At 39.3% G+C, this 25,447-nt stretch overlaps 1 protein-coding gene across 3 annotated transcripts in view; it reads right to left on the bottom strand.

Annotated features, from left to right (window-relative positions):
• The window catches only part of UVSSA (UV stimulated scaffold protein A), a 116,484-nt gene that overhangs the window by 53,131 nt on the left and 37,906 nt on the right, over nucleotides 1-25,447 (bottom strand). For all 3 annotated transcript variants that reach the window (XM_072619962.1, XM_072619960.1, XM_072619961.1), the window contains exon 8: nucleotides 5,907-6,027. In XM_072619962.1, coding sequence (XP_072476063.1) covers nucleotides 5,907-6,027 — 121 coding nt within the window. The remainder of the gene's footprint in view (nucleotides 1-5,906; nucleotides 6,028-25,447) is intronic.

The raw sequence follows: 25,447 nt of genomic DNA, 5'->3' as shown, positions 1-25,447 counted from the left end.
TTGGTACCCTTCCAATGGCTGTCCTCTCTGCTTCTTCTTTTCACCATCTCACACTATCTTCCTATTCATTGTAGGATTCCAGAGACCCTGTTTATAAAAGTCAGTCACTTCCTTCCACCTCCACAAAAATCTTTCCTTTGCATAGATCTATTCACCTCACTTCTCTGCTCAAAAATCTTCACACCCTCTCTACTGGTCCAAGCAGCCTCACCTAGGAGCCTGTCCCACCTCACCAAGCTAATATAAATTCATCAGAGCCAAGGATTTAGAGCTGGAAGGAGACTCTGATGCCACTTTGTCCAACCCCTTGACTTTACAGATGAAGAAAGTAAGACACAGGAAGGTTAGGTGACCTGTCCCAAGGTCACAGAGCTACTCAGTCACATAACTAGGACCTGACCCAGGTCCTTGGCCTCTAACATAGATGATCTTTTTCACTAGGCCATGCTGGTCTCCTGTCCTTTCTTCTCCTCTTGGATAGCCTCTCTAGCAAAGCCATATTTCAGGAAATCCCAGAAGTTATATCACCCTTCTGGAATCATGAATAAACTACCTCTTTCTATCCAGGGTTGATGTGGTTAACCTAGTTACCTCATCAACTAGTTAATTACCTTTTAAACTTGCTGACACATCCTCTATTTAAATGGTGGCTCTGTGTGTCTGAGATAAAATGCCAAGTTTACATTTTAGCTTCTCCCAGGAAGGGCTATGAGAACCTGCAAAGACCTAGCCTGTTGTCGCAGCAGACCCCAGGTGTGCATAAGGGTAAGTAGGGATTATACAAATGAGAGGTCGTTAAAGGGCTGGTAATGTTAATTTGGCATGACACCCCTAACGTGTTATATCTTCACACTTGAGTTACCTAATCATCTACATTCTTTTAACAAATTTACATTTCATTTTAGAGATCCAGATTCAAATGGACTTGTCCTATATCACCAACAAAGCCTTGGGTGCTGTTTTTATTGCTAACCTACACATGACTTCAGTTTGACTTCAGGGGTCTGGAAACATGCTTGGGTGTAAACGTTTCTTCCAAAAAGAGATCTAAAACCCTGCGATACCAAAATTCCACATGGGCAATGCAAACATTTCTTAAGCTCCACTACGTGCAAGGCACTGTGCTCCATCCTGAGAAACAGAAAGAGAAAAGGTGACAGTGTTTGTCCTCAGGAGCCTCCTTTCCATACCCTAGAGCATAGCACATACACACAGGTAAGTATAATACATGTTAGATGAAACAGAAGTGAAGGAGAGATCCACTCTCAGATCTGCAGAGGCTACACACAGACTGCAACTGGGCTAAGCACAGACGAGAAAGAGAAGAACTCTGAAAGGTAGAAATGATGAGATGCCCACACGATGCATGAGGAAAGCTGGGGGAGCTGAAGGGGAGGGGATGGCCTAATCTTGGAGTCAAAGAATCAGCCATGGAGAAATCAATAACAAAAGTACGAGCAATAATAGCTAGCATTTATACAGTAGCCCTTCAAGGCCTACAGAGTGCTTAATAAACTTCTCATTTGAAGGTAAGTGCTATTGTGATCATCATTTTACAGATAAGGAAACTGAGGCAGACAGAGGCGATGTGATTATGCAGAGTCATACAGCGAGTGTCTTCCTGTCTCCACCAGTCTATCCAGTGCACCACCTAGCTGCGTCAAGGAGCAACAAGCAGAAAAAAATCTGTGAGAGCTTTTGCGGCCAGGAGGCTAATCTGAATGTCTGGGATTCTGTAGCTTGATGCAGATGCTGTCCCCATGTACCTCTTTTCACCTGGCTGTTTTCATCATGTCACCTATACCTACTCCCTTCCCCCCACCCCCCCATTTTTCCACCTCTTGCTCTCATAACTGAAGTCAAGACACATCACTGCCTAGACGATCCTACTGTTCCACTCATCAGCTTTGTGATTTCCCAGACTACGACTCCTTCCCCTGGCCACCACTCTCCTATGAGGCTCCATGAGCTCCTTGAGGGGCAGGGACTGTCCTGATTTGGTCTTTGTGTCTTCAGCATTTAGCACATATTAAATATTTAATCAATGGTTTTCATTCCTTCATTCATATGCCTACTAGCCTACTTTACCTATAATATCTGAATATATGATGGGGTACGATATGAAAGAAGACAAGAAAGGTAGGCTGCAGCCAGATTGTGGAAGGCCATGAATGTCTGGCTAAAGAGTTTGCATTTCTTAACAGAGGCATTAGGGAGCCACTGAGCAAGACAGTGACATAAACCTGAATTCAAAGGTAAGGTCTTTTTTTCTTTTGGGAAAATAAAAACCCAGAACATGTTTCTCTAGAATAAAGAACAAATGAAGTGTTCAAATTAAACTGGGGAGTCTGAACATTGATAAATTTCGAGATGTGTATTATGGATTGCTGTATCATATCACACAAACAGCAATCTGATTACTTGTTCAATTGTGGGGGTCTTTTAAACCTACAATTATTGTGACAGAGGATAAAATACAAAAATGTGCAACAGTACTGGAGATTTTCCATGACACACAAACAATGGCAGTCATATTAAAATTTCTTACCACTGAAAATGCCTTTTTCTAAATGCAATTTTAAAAGTTTGAGTATCAATCCAATAAGACTTAGTGGTTAATTATTACAATGTGCTACAGTAGTGGCACATTGTACTTTTTTTTTTTTAAGGGCAGTAAAGTCACCACTGCAGCTTCATTCTGATGCCCAACCTGCCCTGAAGGAGAGATCAGGGAAGAATGGGTCCTAAGTGAGCCTGGTGGTAAGAAAATCTATCCTAACTGGACAAAGTGGCCAGGGTTCAACTGTGTCCAGCACCCCATGGGACTGTCCCTGGAGCCACCCTGTGCCAATGTCTGTCAAAAATAGTACATGTCTGACCTGAGGCTTGGATGCTGTCTCCTCTGAGGGAATAAGGACTGCTTGGCCTAAGCAAAAAGAAGCAGTATCAAACATAAGAGTATTTTGTTAAACACACAGGTACTTTTCTTCCTCAATCTCCTTAAGGTACTTTAGAAATCCCCAAAAAATGTTTCTGACAGGACTGAGGAGAGAGGAAGAAACTGGGAGGGAAGAGACAGAGAAGAGAAAGGGCAAATAAGTGAGGCTCAGTATTAAATCAGTGACGAATCCATTTCAACATACTTAGTGAAGGAATGATTCTTCAAGTCGTTTTGGTCAACTCAGTCAGAACAGTCTACCACCATGGAAACTCGGATGTAAGAGCTAAGAGCAGAGGCAGATGAAGCCCAATACAGTGGACAACCCACTGGCCTTGGGAGCAGAAGGGACTCTGAACCTGTGACTGTGGACTGGTCATTTCCTCGTGATAACAGTTTTACTACGTATTTCACAGGGTTGCTGGGAGGAAAGTGCTTTGAAAATGACAAAATACTATATAGACGCCATAATTAGAAGCTTTTATCGATTTATTACCACTTTATACTCTTAACATTTTGAAAAGCAGAAATTAATTTAGGTCCCTTGTAATTATGATCATCTCAGTTTACATTTATATAGCATTTGCCATTATAAAGTGTTTTAGATACACTAATTAGATTCAACAACCCTGTGAGACAGTGAAAGCATCTAAATCCCCTTTTTACAGAGGCTCCAAGATGTGAAATGATTTGCTTTGTAGTGAGTGGAGGAACTGAGGGTGGAGCCCAGGCCTCTCAACCCCAAGTCCTGTGACCTTCCATTAACACTGCTTCTCAAAGTTCAACAATCAGGGTAAGAACTGAACAAGTCAGTCTCTATCCATATCTATGATAAAGGTTCACCACCTGGGGCAAAATCCCCCAGAAACAAAGGACTACATGAAAAATCAACATACAAAAAATGAGGAACACTCTAGCTCTGTGAACATTTAACTTCAATGTAGAACAGAGAGAATCTCAATAATTTTGCATAATAAAATAAGCTCTGAAACTAAAAAGGTTTTGGCCTGTGAAGCCATGGCCTTCAGAGGAGACAGACCTGATAAACTTTCAAATATAGAGCATCTTATTTTTATCCCTTTAGCTGAGAGAGTTATTCTTTTGGTTAGTGCAGAAAATGAATTATTTTCCCTGAACATCAGTAAACTGGAGCACTAACAATAATAATATACTGAGCAGGACATCATGGTACCTTTTTAGTGATATCCTATTAGACTGTGAAGCAGGAGGGGAAGGGTTAGCTGTTTGTTAAAATTCTTCTCATCTGAGTGAAAATGTTTAAAATAAACCTTTGTTAGTAGACTCTCAAAACCATAAAATATCAAAACTGGAAGAACATTAGAGACCAACTAGTCCAACCTCAAGTTAGAAAGGAAGGAACTGAGGCTCAGAGTGAAAGGGACTTACTTGCCCAAAGTCATGTAGTTTTCTAGACCTCATTACCACAAATCTGATGTTCCAGAAATGTCTTTTTTGAAGAACAGTTTCTCTGGAGAACAGTTCTTCCTGCTAGACACCTGTCCCTCTCCTGACAATGAGCCAGCCCCAGTTCAGCAGAGCTAAGACCCCTGATGCCCAGGTACCCCTATGCTCTGCCAGGCCCATGATTTCTGCCAGTTTTCCAGCTGATGGTAAATCTACATTCCCCAAAAAAGGAGAAGAGAGCAGAGAATGTTAAATGGGAGCCACAAAACAATTAAGGAAACCACACTTTATGTGTAGCTGGAGCCTTCCTGGTTCAGTGGGGAAAGCAATGCAGAGTCAGAAAGTGCTGGGGAGGAAGAGATGCAGAGTGAAGGCCACAACTCATTTCCCCTCTCTGATCTTCAATTTCCTTATCTATAAAGCAAGGCTAACAATATTTGCACATTTAAGCAACTGTAAAGAGTGATGGACCTGGAGTCAGGAAAACCAGAGTCCACCTCCTGGCCTCTAGTACTCATCAGCTGGGTGACCCTGGGAAAGCCTATCTGCCTCAGTGTATTCTTCTGTAACATGAGGACAATAACAGCACCTACCTGCCAGACTGTACAGGATAAAATGAGCTCCTGGCTCTGCAAACCTTTAAGCACTATGTAAATGCTGGCTTTGTATTTACCTTGTAGAAGAATTATAAGTATCAAAGGAGAAAACTACGTCAGCTACAAATTTGTCATCATCATCATCATGACTGAACATACTAGAATCTGGGTGGTGTTCACAATAGGCAGGGCTTTGTTTGGACTTGAAGCTCAGACCACCCCACGCCCCCATTGGCAGTGTCCTCCCAGCAAGGGGTGCTCATCACATAAATCCATCAGCTGTACTCTGGAAGGCTGTGGGTGGCAGAGGGGGAGTTGTACTTGATGGAACTATCATTTCAGTTCTTTATGGTCCACTAATTCACCTGTCAGCTTTATTAGTGCCCAATAATGTGTTTAATCCCCCAAACCTTTCCCTAGTGCTTGGGAAGGCGGTAAGAACAAAATCCCATCTGGTCACTGATGGGCAACCAGCCCCCAGAGCACTACTCTCTATCACCCCGTAGGAGGGCGAAGCCCACCTGCCAGTCAGACCAGAGCTGCTGATATTGGAATTGCAGCAAACACTGCAAAAGATTACCCAGTTTCACCAAGACCTCATCATCCATATTTCTATCCAGTGGCTATTTATACACTTAAACTTTTTCCTCCCTTTGAGCAAATAAATATCTCTGTTTCCCAGGCACCCAGCAGCTTTCCTCAGCAAGCCACGGCAGAGCCTGGCTGAATGAAATAAGCGCCAGGGCTCTCGGTGGCTGCTTCTCCTCGAAAGTATTTGTTTATCTAGACCCAATCACAGCTCCCCTATCTGTGTAATGACTTCCTCCCAGCAGCCAGAGAGATTACCCACACCACTGATCACTTTATTACTTCATAATGGCTGTTTATTTACTTTACTGCGGCAGTAACACGGAGGGATAAAGCCTTTCACAGCTGGGCAAACTCACCATACTCCTTCCGCAGGTGGTCTGGAATGTGGGGCTCATAACCTTCCTTCTCTGGCACCTCCACAAAATCCGCTTCATCTTCATCTTCATCTTCATCGGAGTCGGCATCTAAGGCTCGCCTCTAGGGAAGGAAAACACCTCTAAGCACCGACAAAAACTCATTTGGGGCCACCTCAGATGAAAATATTTGTCTACCATAATGGGGGGAGGGAGGATATCTGTGAAACACCTCACCCCAGTAAGTTCATTTATAACTCAAGTTTTCTCCCTATGACTAGAGGACAAGTCATTATCCATGGCTGGACTACCTTTCAAAATATTATTTCCCAAACCATCCTGGATCCTTAAAATCTTTCCCTAAAATGTGAGCTTTAAGGATTCTCCCTGAAATATGTCATTTGCCAATCCAGGGCCAGTCTAAAAGGAAATGGAAAGCAGGCATGTCAAAATAGCAGTCACCTCCAAGAGCTAGCCTCCTTGTCCAGGTCTTTGTAGATGCCTTTGCTGCAAGGATTGTATAAAATAATCACTGTTTCACAGGACAAATTGATGGGCAGAAAGAAAGAGTGCAGAAGAATGGGGGATTTAATGCTGATAAAAGCAAGGAAATTCAGTCTGGCTTCAATGTATTTTTACTCTATCCTCTCTTAAAAGCAGGAAACTTAAAAGAAGCTGAAAATTCCCGGGAATCCATGTTCTTCAGGCTTGATAAAATTTATACCTGTTATTACAAAAAAAATTAAACAGGTCAAATCTAACATTTTTAATTTCCAGATATACTATTCAAGAACAGAGAACATGTCTTAAAACCAAGGCAACGCTTACCTTGCTAGATACATTTTAATGTTACTTGGCCACTGGTTAAAATGTTTTTTCTTTTGAAAAGCTTCAAATGAAAATAACTGATCTAAGTCACCATGCTAACCTATGAAATGAAACTGTAACCCCAGGGAATGCCAGCTAGTACCAAGCTGGCTGCCTGTCAAGCAGGAACATTCATGGCGAAGTTCTACCTAAATATATGAAACCCTGCAAGTCTACCAGACTACAGATGTCTCAGAATGGCGATAGTTTCACATTTAATTTGCTTTCCCCCTCCTCTGTAGAACGAAAAAATTCTGCTTACCCCATTTTATCAAAAAGCAACAAATCAGCATGTGTTTATATTGTTTGCTCTTTTTCTGGAAATCAAAACCAAGCTACAGCCTGAGAGACAATCTGAGGGGCATTCTTCACAGGGAACAAAATCGAGACCCAGGTGAGCATGATGATTTCCAGGGTCCCTGTTCGTTTCCAAATAGGTCTTTAGCATGGATATCTATATAAACCCCTAGGCATATGAAAAAGAGGGGAGAGAGAGAGAGAGGAATATGATTTCCCCTGGAAGCAGTATCATACCAATTTAATTCACTAATCTAATCATGTGTCACAGCACCATAGGCTGAGATACGGCAGCTTAAAAGCAAAAAAAAAAAAAAAAAAAGGACAGAAACCTAGAGGGGGAGAAAATAAAAAAACCAACAACCCTTAACCCAGTAAGCTCCACCAATACTGCATCACCTCTTGACCAGTCATTCCTATAGGCAGCTATGCGGATGGAAGTTTTCTGAATTACTACTGTGACCTACTACTGCTTTTAAATAGATCAATATATGTACATAATAATTGTGGAAACTTAGTTCAACATTCCCTTCTACAGAATCCCCTCCCTCCCAGAAGGATACTTGCTTAAAGGGGAAAAACAAAAGAAAGAAAAGAGCTCCTTAATGTATATCCCAGAAGACACAGGGTTTTGGGGGTGTCCATATCAAACAGGTTTTGAAATACTCCCCCTTCTATTTCCCTTTTCACTGTAAATTCTTTCAACAACCATGACTGAAACCTACTGTTTATGATAAACAGGCCCAAAATTGAAATCCGCCAGCCAAAGCATTGCTTTCCTCTTCCTCATACAGACAGAAAGAGTCACCAGGTTCTGGGAAGTGTTGGAGAGCTCCATATTTTGCTTTTGACTACAAGCATCTCTTCCTAGCCACAGAAAGGAAACTAGTCCTTCAATTCTGCCTGAAGTCAATGGGACAAAAAACTATCCAAGGTGCCGCACTTGGCAATAAGGATGTCAGAAAGTGCACCACCATCAAAAACCTGCTAAACTACTGACCAAAGACAAATGTCCATTTTCAAAATCCAGATATAGAACAGCTCCTAGTATACTCCAGGAAAGCAAAGTACTGTATTTGGGGCTTTTGCTCCAAGCCAGCTGGGGCTGCCAAAAATTCCATCAACTAACTCAGTGAGTCAAGTCTATAGAACAAGAGATAGAAGAATGAAGTAAAGCAATGGCTGTGTCTCATCATCATGAAGCTTAGGTAATTCCCACCTTCATTTTGTCAGGCATTTCTGACCCAAGCATAAACATCCATAGAGAGTTTTTAAAATGTAGTTGGGGAAAAAAACACAAATTTCCTCATCTATATAGCAGCATCATTTTTGTATTTCCAAGAAACAAACAAACAAAAAATCCAAACAAAAAAACAGAGAAACATTTTCAGTGTTGATGTATTCCTATGCTTTTAAAAGGGAAACTACTAAGGTTTTACACTAAATGTCCTAGCTTTTAAAAACTTGGTTGTTTCCCAAATAAAAGCTTCTCTGCAAGATGATGATGACAGACATGGCATCTCAGGATGCTCAGAGATTTGAGCTCCGATTTTCCACTGGAAGAGTACAGACCAACGAACCTCAAGCCACAAGTGCTCCAATAACCAGACAAACCAACCTAAGTTCAGTGGGATCTGCAGCTTTGGCCTATCCTTCCTTAGCTCTGAGTCTAGTTTCACATGTAGGGCTGGACTTAGACACAGCATTAGCATGCTAATTGCACATGATGAAGGCGTCCCCAGACTGGTATGTTAGCTCCAGCATGCAGCCTGGCAGGAATACAGAATGCCCAGGGTATACCTGTCTAAGATACTCCCGAGCCTATGAAAATCTCTCCTGAGGAAAGGCCTAATCAGATGCAAATTCACTTTGTTTAGGTCCGATCTGTGAGCTGTGCATTTAGGGGCTCTAGGAAACATTAATCATTGGAAACTGTAATTTTTGTTATCAGTCTAACACTAATCAAAAGGGAAACCTGTCACTACCGCTGACCTGTGAAACGTCCCAATTATACTCTTCGGAAATGACAGGAGCACTTAACTTCCTCACTGAGTAAATGACGACGATCAATCAAGTCTGAATAACAATGAGCCACGGAGCTGAAAATTATTTTTTGTATAGAATCTACCCAGGAATTTATGAAAGGTGAAAAGCAACCCAAGGTTTTAGGGGCATTATGGCTCCCAGCTAGTGCAGTGCATATCAAACACTAAACAGAATTTATGTGTTTTAATTTTCTAAAAGGTAGATGTGGACTTGGTGCTACAATGCATAACATATAATGCCAGATTTTAAATATGGGGGTCATTTTCATAAAATATTATGCTTATTGTTTGCACCCTTGAATTTCACTAGGGACTTTGATTAAATTTCTATTTTCTGGAAAATATTTAACTGCTTAGTTAACTAATAGAAATTAAGCCTTCTTTTCCTCATTGAAAATGTTCATTTTGGGGGCTAAATCAGAAATCTGGGTCTCTTTTTTGTTCTGAAATAAAAAGTGATGAAGCTGGGCTCTCAAAGCCACATGTCTATAAATAGTTATGTTCATTAAGTCATTTTTTAAAAAAATATAGAAGCACAAGTGATTATCTTCTCCATGGCAAAACAACTGCCCTTCTCCCAAAAGGGTATTTGTTCAGGGACTCAACTGTCCTCTTATGCTTTTCCTCAAGAGCTAAACACACTTTTTTCCCTTCATTTTTTTAACAAGTTAAAAGTAAGGTAATGTATTCCATCTAAATTAATCTGGAATTAATTCACTACTCCTGTTCAAAAGACTCAAATTATAAATCTTATCTTTCACAGGCTAAATATCTAACTACACCATACAACTACAATAAATAAATTATGGTTTCATATAAAATACAATTATATTATAACTCAAGGAAATGTAGCCATTATCTTTGTTAATGATAGTAGGGAATGAGAACTCAGTGGTGAGTCTTGACCTCTCTGATGTGCAAACTAAAAATATTAATGTAAACTTTGCAACCCAGAGAGGCAATGTGGGATAATGGAGACCCTTTGACTAGAGGGAATGGAAGGGAATCACTAAAAAATCCCCACTTGATCATTTTTAAACATTTCATTCTTAATAGGCAACAAATAAATGGCTCAAGAGGATCGAGCAATGTCCTTGAGACTGTCATGGAGTCCTCAAGGTCAAAACTATTTTCATAATAATATTAAGACATTATTTACCTATTAAAATATTTCTCCCTTTTCCAACTACAAATCTGTGTAAGGTCAGATTTCTTCACACACATCAACCAAAACAACATATCACAATGCAGAAGTGGATATGAGAATCTAGTCATAACAAGACATTAAAGAGATTTCCAAAAGTATAAAAAGCAAGGTCACCTTTCTCTAAATTTTTTGTACTTGGAAAATAGTTATTTTCCATAAAATGTTATTTATGTTACTATGTAATTAGTTTATTACTGTTAATTTTAAATGAATTAATACATATTTTTAATATCAGTTTTAATTTCCAACATGGTATATATTGATAGATGAAACCCATATGAGCAAAACTCTTTGGGGTCCTCAATTTTTAAGGCTTTAAAGGAATCCTAGAATCAAAAAGTTTGAGAACTGTTGATTTATAGCACTTAGAAGGGTTTGTAAAGATCTCAATCCAAACTCTTCATTTCACAGATAGGGAAACTGAGGCCCAGAGAAGTGAAAGGAGCCACTCAGCTAGTAAGTGGCAGGGCTAGCACTTGAAGCCAGGTGTCCCAACTCCACATCCAGTTGTCTTTTTTACCATATCTCAAGAAGTTGCCATTTGAGGTTTAAATCTAGTTCAGGACACTGGTGAGAAGTGATGTAAACCAAGCAGAAACCTCATTTAAAAACACCCAAAACCGATACACACTTCTAGAGGCAGGCCTTGGCTAGACAGGCCAAAAAAGAAACCTTGCGTCTGATGGAAATGACCTTCAGAGTAACAAAAATAATAGATAATACTAATATGACCTTCTTTGAAGAGCAGTCTCCCCGAAAACAAGCTGCTTTCCACTCATCTGAGAGCTGAGTTCTCAAATCATGATTCAAAAAGAAAAATAAAACTCTTAAAAAACAAAACAGCAACCGTCTTTCCCTCGCTCTATCCTCCCTCCTCCCCACCGACCCTCCAAAAATGTGTATTTGACTTAAATGAAATCATTCATATTTCACTCTGCACTGTCATTTCTGGGAAAGCATGAGGAAGGCAGAGGAAGACTTAGGAACAGGTTGGTGTGACTGGGATCTGTGAAGGCACATCCAAGAAATGCTGACAGAAGCGTCTGCTGGCCAATCAAATGCTTCCCCTCCTGATATCTGTTAGTAAAACAGGAACCACACAAGACAGCACACAATTGTGAGGGAATTTCCTCCTCCTCCTTCTTTTTTAAATTTTAAATGTTTGAATAGAGCCAAGATGGACTGTCTCTCATTAAAGTCAAACACACAATTAATGATGATGGCTCTCACTCACCCAAAATTAAAGCGACACCAACACAAGCATAAACAAGGCCGCACACAGACCTAACTCACAAGGGAGAGATGAAGAAGCTCCCCGCTTCTTGCCCTGGTTTTATACAAATTGATTCTTAGCCACAGTTAAAAGGATTTAGAAAAATGAGCCCCTGCAATCATAATTAAACAAGCAATAAAACTGCGAAAATATACAATGCAATCAGTTTGCAGAACTCGATGCAGTGAGAACGCTAATTATTTGAGAGGGAAAGAGAGAGAAGGAGCAGAGGCAGTACAGAAAGAAGCCATATCTACTGACTGGAGCCTCCCGCTGGCTGGAAACTACAGCTGGGACCATTAAATAAATTTTGTACGGTCTAATTAACTTGCTTCGCAATCTCAATTACTTTTCACCCAAGAAATCACTTTTGTTCAGTTTTATGTGTGTCTGTTTCCCTTTTTTTAAAAAAAAAAATGATGTAAGGCATCCTCAGACAAGTGAACTCTAAACTTCATTTGTCTTTCAGCCGGCTTGATGGCTATGCATTTAAAAACCCATTCTATCTTATAAACTAAAAATTAAATGTACTCAGCTGTGATGGTCGCCATTGCATCTGCTATTTATATGCTAATACCCTCCCTGGAAGATCTTGCAAATTATTCCACCATGCCAATATCTCATGTGCATCTATTCAGAGCCAACTAAACATTTTTTTTTCTAGAGGACAGAAGATTTTGGCCAAGGGACTATAATACTTAGCACAGTGGAACCCATTTAAAGAGGCAGCTAGCTGTTGGGTGGAGATATTTTGATTACAATAAAAATATGCACAGAATTGCAGTCAGGTCTTTTTAAATGAGCATAGTTTGAGCTTTGTAAATTTAATCATATATTTCCATTACCTGAGTACAAATCTTTTAAAACAAAGACATAGAAAGAGATGCATTTTACAAAAAATACCTTCTCTGTTTACATACTCTAAACAGAGTGAAAAAGATTCCTATCTTAATATTGAAAAATTTCAAAATTACAGGTGGCAGTTACTTCCCCCCCCCTTTCAGAATGATGATGCTACTCCATGCTAAACTAGAAACTAGATTTTAAACAAAAAGCAAGCCTGGATGATGAAAGATTATGTAATCTACATCACTAGGCAAAAGCGTCCTTTTTATCTGACTAGGAAAAAATCTTTCTTATTTGCATTATTTCAACAAAAAACATGAGGACAGCGTAGCAATACTCTAGAATCTCCCTTGTGTACAACTTCCTATTGCTCAGATGTTAGGAAGCTATTTCCAAAGGCAGCCGATAGGTAGGCACCTAGCAGGGGCCTTGGAGTTAGTACCTTTGCAGTCTAAGCTTGTTAAATTGAACAGAATTAAAAGGAACTACAGTAGAAAGGGCTTTGGATCCAGTCAAAAGATCTGAGTTCAAATCTCTGTTTTGCTGTTTAATAGCTATGTGAGCTTGGGTAAGTCCTTTCATCTATCTGGGCCCCAACTTCTTCACTTGAAAAACAAGGGTCCTGAATTAGAGTAGGGGGTCCTTAACCTGAGGTGCATGGACAGCTGAGGGGTCCTGTGGATAGATTTCAGGAAGTCTATGAATTTGGATGGGAAAAAAAATTAAAACTTCATTTTTACTAAACTTTAACTGAAATTTAGCATTTCTATCAATTATAATTCTTTTTAAAATATATTATTCTGGGGCCTAACTATAATCCAAACTAACAGGGAGACTGAGACTGGCCAGATTTCTTGAACTTGGGATTTTTGAGCTATAGCGGGCTAAGCCTATCAGGTGTCTGCACAAGGTTTGGTATTAATATAGTCAGCCTTCAGGGAACAAGAAGTCATTGGGTTGCCTAAAGAAGGACAGACAAGTCCAGGTCAGAAAATGAGGTCACAGCTCTTATGCCAATTAGAGTAGGAGTGAGACCATGAGTAGCCCCTGCACTTCCAGCCTGGGCAAGAGAGAAAGAGAGATCTAGGCTCCGAAAACAAAACATTCCGAGGGGTCCACAGGTTTCACTAGGCTTCTAAATAGGTCCATGATACAGAACAGGGCTAAGAATCCCTGAAGTAGACGGTGAATTTCTTCTAGCTCTAAAGCTGTGCTCACTATTATTAACCTTCTGGTCCAGAACTAAAGCAAAACACAATGATATTGGATCAGTGACATACAGAGGTGTCAAACTTGCCAGTAGCACAAGGGGCTGCAGCTACCCACAAAACTTTCCAGTGCGGCCCAAACCAGATTAAAATGTAACTGAGAAATGTTTAACAAAGTGAATAAAAAACACAACACAAATCATGTTCATTTGTCATCTTCCAAGAATCCATCTCTACTTGAGTTGATCCCACTGATTGCAACATCTCAAGGCTATACACTCAACGCTAATAATACCCAGAAAGGCTCAATATAGCTACATACCTCAACTCTTTCTGTTTCCAGGTAAATATAAAGGCAATGCTACAGGTTGAGTACCCTATGATTGCTGTGGCTTAAAAAAAACCCAAAACATCCAACCCCTGATGGCCAAGCACCAGGTGATGAGTCACATCGTCCTTAGCTACACTGATCTTCAGATTAGAGACATTCAGTATTTTACAGAGTCTGTCCACCATTAGCAAAGCCTCAAAGAAGCCAAGGTCACCTTCCACCTACAATAAGGTGTCCAAAGAGGACTTCATTCCAGTTACAAGGTAGGTCTATAAAGACATATCCTTACCCATGGTAAAGCAACATGGCAAACAATAAAGTCCACTGGACTCAGTCAGAAGGCTTAGGTGTGAGGGCCACTCCAGCCACATCCTTGCTATAAGAACAGTTTCCTCATCTGTAAAATGGGGAAAACACTTGTCCTATTTACCTCAGAGGGTTATAGCGAGAACTAAATGAGATAATGGATATGAAAATGCTACATAAATAAGGGCTATTACAATTCAGTTGATCTGTTATCTAGTTTTATAAACACAAATTAGCACAATCTTGTAAGGTTCTATGTAGGAAATACAGTTTATTTTGCTGTGTAATTTGCTTACAAAGTGTGTCTTGTGTAGTGGCTACCGAACTAGTTACTGCTGAACATTGAATGGTCTAAAAGCAGTGGTACATTAGAAAATTAGGCCGAGTTATCACTTGGGTTAGTTGAACTTTACATAAAACTAACATCATATTCAATGGAGTGTGTAATAGTTTCTTAGTTAGAGCAACCTAAGATCTCAAAATCTAATAACTCTTATTCCCCTCCCTCCAAATGTTACAGCTCCCCACAGTCAGCGAACTTTGGGTTATGTTGTTCAATGTACAGGAAAAAAAAACCCAATGTCTAGGGACTTAAGTTCACGCTGCTAAATTATTTTAAATGAAAATTTTACATTGAAGATATCTGCACACATGTATTGTGGGTAGAGGCAGGCTGTCTTGCATCAGTGTGTCTTATCAAACACACCTGCTCACATGAATAAAACCACTGCCAAGCGTGTCATTGCAAGTGCCTAATGCAAGCTTTTTGATTTTGATGATGATAAGGATGTTCTTCAAATAAAACGGCACTTACTAAGGATAATCAACACTAACACTCAAGAGGTAGTGGGCATACAACTCAATGGATTTATTTTTAACTTTGTGATTTTAATAGTTATTTTCTCTGGTCCTTAACCTTCCTTTGTTCAGTCTTTCATATGTCTATCAATAATAAGAATTTTAGTCCCTTGGATTTACATACGGCTTTGAGATCTACAAATTACTTTACTTATAACAACCCTGGAAGTTTGGTAACAGGAAAACTGTCATCTTCATTTTACAATAAGGAAAGCAAGGGCCAGAGAAGGCAAACTTGCTTGAAGTTACATGGTGGGAGAGGGTTGGAGCCAAGATTTGAATCAATCTGACCACTCCTAGCCCAAATTTCTTTCTAATACACTGGACTGCTTCCTTTGTGCAAGGTATAAAAGAAGGTGTGAAAGAGAAAATGAAATATGGGCCCAAGAGTATACCATTTTATAGGGCATGCAAAAAATATGCATGAAAAGTTAAAAAGCAATATACAGAAATGTATGATGCGAGTCAAAAAAAAGGGATAAGCTTAAATGTGTTATATTTCATCTTATCCTAATATTTCCTTTTCCTGGACTTTTTAGCTACAGAAAGTCAAACAATACAACCATACCTTCAAAAAAACCTTTTGTTCTAACTCAGACCCTAACTCAGTATCTTGCACATGTTGTTATTTGTTATTTAATCGCTTCAACTGTGTCCAACACTTCATGACTTCATTTGGGGTTGTCTTGGCAGATACTGAAGTAGTTTGTCATTTCCCTCTCCAGCTTATTTTACAGATGAGGAAACTGAGGCAAACAGGGTTAAGTGACTTGCTAGGGTCACACAGTTACTAAGTATCTGAGGCCAGATTTGAACTCATAAAAATAAATCTTCCTGACTCTAGGCCTGGTACTCTATCCACTCCACCACCTAGCTGCTCCAGCCTTGCATGGAGGTACTTCATAAATGTTCTTTGTTGTAGAAAACTGTGATCTCACTCATCCAAGTCATCCTGTAAGATTAGCCCAGTGAGCAGGTTGCCAACCTGATGCATCTGCTAAGCAACCCACACCAACACATGGAGGAATACATTTAGCAGGAAAACATTAAATACAACACTATATGTTTTCTTCTTCCTTCACCCTATATTTCATTTTCTTACTATCACTGGTCTAGAAAGAGGACAAAGGACCAATAAAAAAGCAAAAATACATATTGATTTCAAATGGATTAGTTTCTACTTCTATGAATGAGTTAATATATTTCCACTGTTGAATTTGTTGCTGCTTCATCAACCTCACATTTGGCAGTCTTTTCCAATTAAACAAAATCATTTTAAAGTTCAAAAAACTATTACTGCTATTATAAAAATGGACTGATGCTTAAAATGAATTTTTCTAACTTATTGACTGTAAGAATATTCAACTATTACTAATTGCACAACATAAACTAATTGGTGACCATAACTGCATAATTAAGCAAGTGGCAGTTTTTTAAGTTTTCAAAGGAATATTATCATTTTAACTGAGAGAACAGGCATACATTACATCTATTTCAAAGTTGAAAATGGCAAATTATTTGGCCAAGACTAAGTTAGAATCCCTGTTTGTTTATTTATGCCACATAACCTGCCTACTCTCAAAAGGACTTGGCTCTCTCCCCATCTATAAAGTAAAGGGGTTGAATCAGATGATCTCTAAGGTCCCTTCCAACTCCAACATGCTATAGTTCTAGCCTTAAGGTGATTACTAAAGAACACAAAGCAAAAAAATATGTAAATTGAACTATATATCTAACAAGTCCAATGACAACAAAAAAGAAAGGCTATTACCTAAGAACTAATGCCAATGTAAAAGAAGAAATTTAAACAGAGTAAAATCTCATTTGTTCCTATCTATATCATCCACAAAATGAAAGGATGGGGTTCACAAATGCCCATGTGCTCTAAAATAAAATAATGAACAAAAAATGTATGAAGAGATTTTTTTCTCCTCAGTCTTGAATTATGTTTGTGGTCTTTTACATATTTGTCAAAAAGTTTTAAAACATTTAAATTACACATTATTAAATTAGTGTTTAAAGCTAAGTCTGTTCTACAGACAGAGTTAACGATGCTGATCCCATGTTAAATGAGGAAACACTTGAGCAAATGACTTAAACCACTCTGTAAATTTTATTTGAAAATTAGTCAAGAACTCATTCATAATTTTTAATTAAAACAGCTATAATTAACATCAACATTCATTAACATTAGCACACTCTGCCCTCTGTCCACACCATAACAGATGCTTGAGTATTATCTGCTCCAGATCTTTTTCTGCTTAAATGGCTCCCTCGTAGGCTGCAAGGCAGGACGCCATCATTCACCACCACTCTGTCATAATATAAGCTATACTCAAGTCACAGGATAAAATGGGGCACACTCACCTGACAGCTGGAATTCCCAAATGACTATAACTATGTGAATTCCCTCAGCTACACATTTGCTCTCCTTTGAGCTCTCGGGTCTATAAGGGCTAACCTGAGCACAACTGCTTGGATTTTGGATCCAGTTCCTATTTTTATCAGCTTGTCAAAAAACAACTGAAAAAAAGTCACTCATATGACAATGGAGGGGAGTTTTTTTCCATTAACCATTAATTCTAGTACCAACCAAACCAAAATAAGTCCATCCTGACAGACAGCTTTGACCAAGGAGCACTCAAAGACTATGAAACCGTTTTTTAACTAAATCGTATAACTCTTCAGTTCAGTCTCTCTTGACAAATTATAAAACTGAAAACTCAAGTGCCCTCACCATGTTAGCCTATGCAAGTCATTAAGGTGGGTTTTAAAGGGGAGGAGATAACTAAATCTCCAGATCTAAGTGTCCATTGAAGGAGCAGATCTGGCTGTTCCAATTTGCCATGAGCCATCTACAGTCACAGGAGTACTAAGGATTCCCTTTTCCTTATTCAAAGAGTCATTTCGATAAGCCACTGATCATACCTTGCAATCATACCAATTCCATTGTGCATAAGTAGCCTCAATCTCAGTGCATTCCATGCAGAAAATTGTGCTAATGCAATTCCTTTGACCAGAGAGGCAAGTTAGCATGTCCCAAAAGTTTGGCTTAAAATGAAGATGAATCATGTCACATCCAATAGCTAATCTATCAAGAGATATGAAACAGCAGACAAGCAAGTGAAAAAGAAATAATGTGTTCTTTCTTTTAACTTTTAGTTAGATTCTTAGCAGATTTTGTTTTTGGGAGAAAATGTGAAAGTTTAATCTCAAAACTGGAAGGGATTTCCAAAGCCCACTAATCTAAGTCCTCCCTGAATATGAACCCTACCTCTCCCCCATCATTTCTCACAAGTGGTGGGGGTTTGTCTTTTACTAGCAGTATAGGTTTTATTAAAAAGACAAAAAGGATTTAGATATAGTTGAGGAAAAAATATTAGAATTTCAGATTCTTCTTTACCTGCACAATAACCAACATTTTATTCATGTCCATTACCAATTAATTTATAATTGAATTATATATGATTACATATAATTTCAATGTACTAAGAACCCCGAAATGACATACATTTAAACTTAAATTTAAAAATAATTTACTGACAGCCCACAGTGTCTTTGTTGGTTTGTTCTAAAGTTATTGGTTTCCCAGGAAAGAAAAATAGTAGAAGGAACAACGTGACACATTATTCTGCAGAGGTTGCGGAATGTAGCATAACTAAAGGAACAGGGGAAAGCCCCTTTTTGGAAATAAAAATTAATTGACAAGGAGAAAAGCTGTAGGCTCCAGAGTCTAACAGGCCACTCCTGCAAAGATTATTATCATGTACATTTCACTAGGATAATCAAAAGAAAGAAGACATTTTCTAAAGAAAATCTGAGAGATTGTTAGTAACAATCTAACATTGATTCTCATTAACTTTAAAATCACATCAGAATATTCCTAACCTGGAAAACACATACAGGCATTCTCCGAGCTGTGCATGTCTGACTTATTAATACTGTATACAGGACCAACTGATTATATGTTGCCTGTCCCTTCTCCTACACATCTTGAACAATAACCAAGCCATTCCGGCACTTGGTAAATGATATATGGAACTGTATAACCTAATAACTCTTCCCTACCACCACCTTTCTTCTCCCTTTTGGCCATTTTTACTGCTCAGAGCAGAATTAAATTATTCCTCATGCAACTTTTTTTCCTGCAGAATGCACACCCCTTTAAACTCCTCCTCCTTCCTACAACCACACACTGATATCTTGCCTTCAGGAAAATCTCTCTCTGTATTCCATTTGTGAACCAAAACATTAACCTAATTATCATTGATATGCATAAGAACAATGCTAGTGATACAAGGAAAAAACTATCACTAAGTTTTAAAGGCAAATAAAACAAAATCTAAAAATAAGTTCCATCAATTTCTAAGGCCCCTAAGTGGCCAGAATTAGGAATCCTACAAAAATCTCCCTTTCCTTCCTCCTCCTTCTCTAATTAAACCAACTTATCCTCAAATTCTAGCATTCAATATAAATACTTTCTTATTCATTTCTATTATTTTCTTGTTTTAATTATTAGTATTCCAAATACTGTATTTATTCATTGCAAACATACAGTTTGCAAATGACTCAAAGGTCAACACAAGAAGTATGGTGGAGATATTAATAGGCTGAAGCATATTAAGAACTTAAGAAGAGGCAGAAAAGAAATCACCTGGGATATTTATGACCAGAAAAGGAGGATAACAGATGGAGAGAACCAAGTCCCAGTTAATTAGGTAGATCGAGGTTCTTTCCTGCCTTCCCTCTGTGGATTCTCTCTCATTTCTACTTTCTGTATCAAGTTTCTACAGAGTTGTTTGCATGTTATCTTCCCTAGATTGGGAGTTCCTTGAGGGCAGGGGCTGTCTTTTGCCTTTTTTTGCCTTTCTTTGCATCTCCAATGCTTAGCTCACAGTCTGGCATATGGTAAGTTCTTAATAAATGCTTGCTGACTGACCTATTAGTTTGATTTTCAGGAGAATTTGTGAAGGATTTCTGCAAAGACATAGATAAAAATGACTGAGTTTAAAAAGGAACAGATGGTTGATGATTTACATGGGGAGAAGATATAGCTCACACTGGGGAGAGCATGAACCCATTAAAGTACTGAAGAATACTAATATTCACATGTGTGGGGTACATTAAAGTCTTCAATTACTGGTAAATTTTGCTCCCAATAATACTGTGAGGTAGGAAGTACAAGAAAGAAAAGTAGAAAATCGGGATCAGAAAGGTTAAGTGACCTTCTCAGACTCACAGAACTACAATATGGAAGACGGAGGCTTTGAACCCAGGCCTCCTGCCTCAATCCAGCACTTCTTTCACCATATCACATTTTAGCAGCTTCATGGGTTAAAGAGCATTTTTTGGGCTAGTCTGGGGCATTTTTAACACTTCCCATGGAAATAGGTGTTTTCAACCCACAACCACTGACTGTCCAATGAACTTGTGGAAAACAACAGTCTAGGAGGTGTGCCTGCACCACACTGTTCACAAGACATTAGCAGAAATGAAAGAACCACTGATTGCACAGCTATTTACATGCAAAGTACAGTTTGCTCTGATCAGCCTAGTCAACATTAGAGATGGAAACGTTCTGCCACAAGCTGCAATTTCTGTTGGCCTCCAAATAGTGAAAACTGGAAGATGTTGGCAAAAGTAGGGATCTGTGTCCAAATGACCTTAGATCATGCTACCAAGGTCAAATCATAATTTTGGCTTTGGAATTGATCTGGTGGCCCCAGGTAGATACAGTTTAAAATAAATGATGACATAATTATGCATTAAAATCAATTCATTACTTAAATAAGCTAAACCTATACATTATAAGCAAGTTAGGAGAAAAGTTATAAGATTTTAACCCCAGAAATGACTGGGCAAATGACAATGGAAATTTTTTTTGTCATTAATACATTATAAAAATATTTAATAATAGAAGGGGGAAACAAAGGATGGGAAGGGAACAAGCATTTATGAAGTACCTACTATGTGCTAGGCACTAAGTGCTTTACAAACATTATCTCAATTGATCCTCACAATAACCTTGAGAGACAGGGGCTATTATTATCCCCATTTGACAGTCGAGGAAACTGAAGCAAACAGAAGTTAAGTGACTTGCCCATGGTCATACAGCTAGGAAATGTCTGAGGTTGGATCTGAACCCAAGTCTCCCATAGTACCACATGGATACAGGCAAACTTGTGGGCAGGCTGTATCTGTAGAATGGTTGGGTTGCCTACACAGCTGCCCTTTGATGAGCAGGCATGCCATCCCTGAAAGAAGAGAGCAGAGGATAAAATGCTGTCAGAATTGAGGTTCAGGGTCAGTAAGGGTGGCATCCAGTTGTAGGGCAGTGGGGAAAGTACTAGGTGTGAATATCCACTTGCTACATGGGATCTCCAATAATGGGGCATTCACCACCTCAGGAGAGAGAGCATCCCTCTTTGGACAGCTGGGCTTTTCCTTGTTCTGAGCTAAAATCAGCTTAATAGTAACAGCTGGTCTTGACATAGCACTTTCCAGTAGACAAAGTAACTTACACTCCATTAATTCATTTGGTCCTCAGAACAGCCCTGTGTCAAAAGTGGGGTAAGGCTCATCTCCATTTTAAAAAATTATTTAAATGAAGTTCAGAGAGGTTAAGTCAGTTAGCCACAGTGGCACAGCTAGGGTTCAAAATCAGATCCTCTTGAGTTCCAGCTTGGGGAACATTCAAGAATTTGTGAAGCACCTACTATGTGTCAGTGCTGTGCTAGGCTGCAGAGACACAGACAAAAGTAAAGTGCATGTACATGTTACTTACATTTGATGGGTAAGAAACACAACAAAGATAAGTAAATACAAAACAGATACTATATGAAGCAAATACCAAATGATTTTGGAAAGGCAAGCTACTAGCACGTGAGGGATCAGGAGAGGCCTCATGCAGGATGGCAGCCTGGAGCTAAGCCTTGTAGGAAGCTGGTTATTATTCTAGGAGGTCCTGGTAAGGAAGAAGCACATTCCATGTATGGGCAGACAGGACAGCCTACACAGAAGGCATCAGAGTGATGCACGATGGGATGTCTTATAATAATGGGGAACGCAAGTAGGTCAATTTGGCTGGAGCATAGAATGTATGAAAAGGAATAGTATGTATTAAGCTGGAGTGAGACTGTAAAGGTCTTTAAATGCCCAAGGGGGAAGGGGGTTTACATTTTATCCCCTGGAAGCTTCTCACAGGCACCATCATCTTGACATCCTTCATCACACTCGGCACTGGGCCTTGCACACAGCAGGTGCTAAGGCTGGGCTGCCTAGAGTATTGCCCTGTGAAGTATCTGAACTCAAAGCATCTTCTGGTTGACATGAGTTTCTTCCACACTTCTCCAGCTCTGCTAGAGAAAGGAAGTCATCACCCTTGCTGAGAAATCAAAATGATTGCTCTGATAACTGGTAGGACCTTATGGAGAAGAGGTCCATTCTTATCAGACAAGTATATTTATTCCCCCAAAAAACTTAGGCCATTTTGAAAACTTTTTATATTTGGCTGACTTCTAAAGGCGTATCAACTGGGAATTTATCATCATTGATGGCAGAAGCTTCTTTCAGGCTAGTTTCAACCTGAACTTCCTCAAAGGACTGATAAAGCTGGTAGTCTGGGGTAATTTCCAGTATCATGACATGGCTTCCAATATAGCCTCACTTCAAAAAAGCCATATAAAAATCTGAGTTTATTATTTTTTTTCTAATTACTAATTATTACTGCTACTTACTGCTACTACTCTGCCTCATTAGACTGACAGAACTATTCCTAACATGTTAAAGCTGGAAGGAACCTTAGAGTTAACTTTGCCTAGCCTCATTATATTTCACATATGGGGAAAGTGAGACAGAGTTGATAAGTGATTTGATCAGTTACAAAGTTCATCATCAGAAGAGTTGAGGCTAGAATTTTGGTCTCCTGAATACCATTCCATGGTTTCTTCATGATCCAATTAATGAGTTTATGGGGGAACACTTTCAATTTTTAAATGGACCTAGAAGCATACCTTTTCCAACAACAGTAAACAGTGTACTTTTCTGAAATGCATACTACAATAACTAGCATTTGCACTGTGCTTTGAAGGTTTGCAAAGCACTTGCCACATGTTGGCTCGTTTGATCCTCTCAACAACCCTGTGAGCTAAGTTCAATTATTGTCCCCATTTTACACATAAAGGAACTGAAACTGAGAGAAGGTAAGTGACTTGCTGAGGGTTACACAGCTAATGTTTGAGGCACAATCTGAACCCAGACCTTCCTGTCACAAGGCCAGCACTTTATCCACTGCCACCGAGTTGTCCAATAGAAAGAATACTGGATTCAGAATCAAAGAACCTTCTTCAGAATGGAAGCCCTGCTACTTACTACCTCTGTGACCTGACAATGTATAACTGGCAACCACACCCTCTCTGATCATCCCTCTCCTGAGCTATCAAGCAAAATGAAAAGGCTGGACCAGCTTTTCTAGTTTTCCCAAAGCTCAGCACCAAGAGTATAATGGGGTTCACAGTAGGTATTAGTAGGGACATGTGGTGCCTTTTCACTTTGGAAGACGCCTCTGCCCCTCTGGGCTTCTCAGCCTGAAAGGTCTTTCCAACTCCCAGACCTCTCCTCTCAGAAGCTCCATTTAGACGAAGGGTCCAGACCAGTCCTTTTTCACTCCTTTCTGCTCCACACTGCCAGGATCCATTGGGAGTAAATTCTCCTTTCCCTTCCACCCTTCACCTCCCTTTTGGTGTTATCTTCCCCCATAAGAACACAAGCTTCTGGAGGGCAGGCACTATCTTTCTTTTCCCTGTATCTGTATTCTCAGCACTTAGAACAGTACCTGGCGTGCAGTAATCATCTAACAAATGCCTCTTAAATGGACATGGAAATGCTTGAACTTGTTTCAGATTCTTAGAAGAATGTGCAAAATTGGGTGTTTTTAAAATTTTTTTAAAGCTTTTTTCCAAGCTATCTAAGCATCCATATCAGTTTATATTTTTGAGTGACATTTACTAAGTTGCAAAAATAAATGCATAGCCTCTATTACAAAAAGCAAAAAGGAAGGCAAGGAAGGTAATAAGCCTGGCACTACGATGTACTGGGCGCTGTGCTAAAGACTTTACGAAGATTACCTCATTTAATTCTCACAACAACCATGAGAGGCAGGTGCTACTAATCGATAACCCTGATTTCATAGCTGAAGGAACAGAATCTTAAGTGACTTGCCCAGGGTCACCTATCTAAAGTCTGAGGTAGGCAAAAGAAAAACATTTCCTGTGTATCTAGAATAACATTTAACTTCCCATTCTTTAGCTGTAAAAATGCACCTCAGTCAAACATCACAAGAATATTTCTTCATTGAAAATGCTGACCCCGCATTCTCCTATGAAATGAAGTCTTATGAAATTTTAATAAGGAATTAACAGAAATATGCTTGTAACATTTTATGTATGTAATATTTTAAAATCATAATCATTGAACAGAGTCTTTAACCAGACTAATTCTTATTACAGCAGTTGTATTCTCAACATTAGGCTATCAATTTCCACAGAAACATTTACACAAGGTATGGATTCCCAACACTTGGAGAAAGCCCTGGAGAAAAGGGAGAATGCAGGAAGGACGCCCTCTGCTGGCCCTTCGGTCACTTTACACACACAAGGGGAAATGATGGGAACAGGTTACCAGTAAAACAAATGAAAAAGTTAGCTGACTTTTAACCCTTGCGTCACAATGGAACTTTTTTCTATCAAGAACATGATCAAGTTTCTATCAAGAAGGATGGAGAAACACTGTCCCCAGATGTAAATGAATGACTTTCCAGAATCAAATGGGAGATCTTGACTGTTGCTTTTATCCTATAACTACGTCCGTACGGGTACATTTTTCCCCCTTATCTAGAATAAAAAAGCGCAAGTTACAACTAGAGGTTGAATCAAGCATTTCAGCAGCACAGTATATAGAATAGAAGCAAACTTTTAATAAGGAGACCTGGGGTCAAGATTCTGTGTTTGCCCATAGGGCCACTACTCTCAAGAACAAAGGAAGAAAATCTTTTGCATTAAGAGCAGATAACAAACAGCACCCACAGCTGCTTCTCTGTCCTGTGACTTAGGTATCAGTTTGATCTCAAAACACTCAGTTCCTATCTCTGCTGTTCAAGTTCTTTTGGCTGTCCCTTACATAAAGGGAACCCAATTAATTCTCCCATTCCTGAGAAAATCTCCAGGGCCTCCAGGCCTTTGGGCTGGAATCCATGGGCTACAATAATGGGTTGACTGCTTTGCTTATCTTGAAAAGCAGCATGGCATAC

The sequence above is a fragment of the Notamacropus eugenii genome, chromosome 6, assembly GCF_028372415.1.
Source record: "Notamacropus eugenii isolate mMacEug1 chromosome 6, mMacEug1.pri_v2, whole genome shotgun sequence".
Taxonomy (NCBI): Eukaryota; Metazoa; Chordata; class Mammalia; order Diprotodontia; family Macropodidae; genus Notamacropus; species Notamacropus eugenii.
Note: the sequence above shows the minus strand (reverse complement) of the source record. Positions and strands in the feature narration are given on the sequence as shown.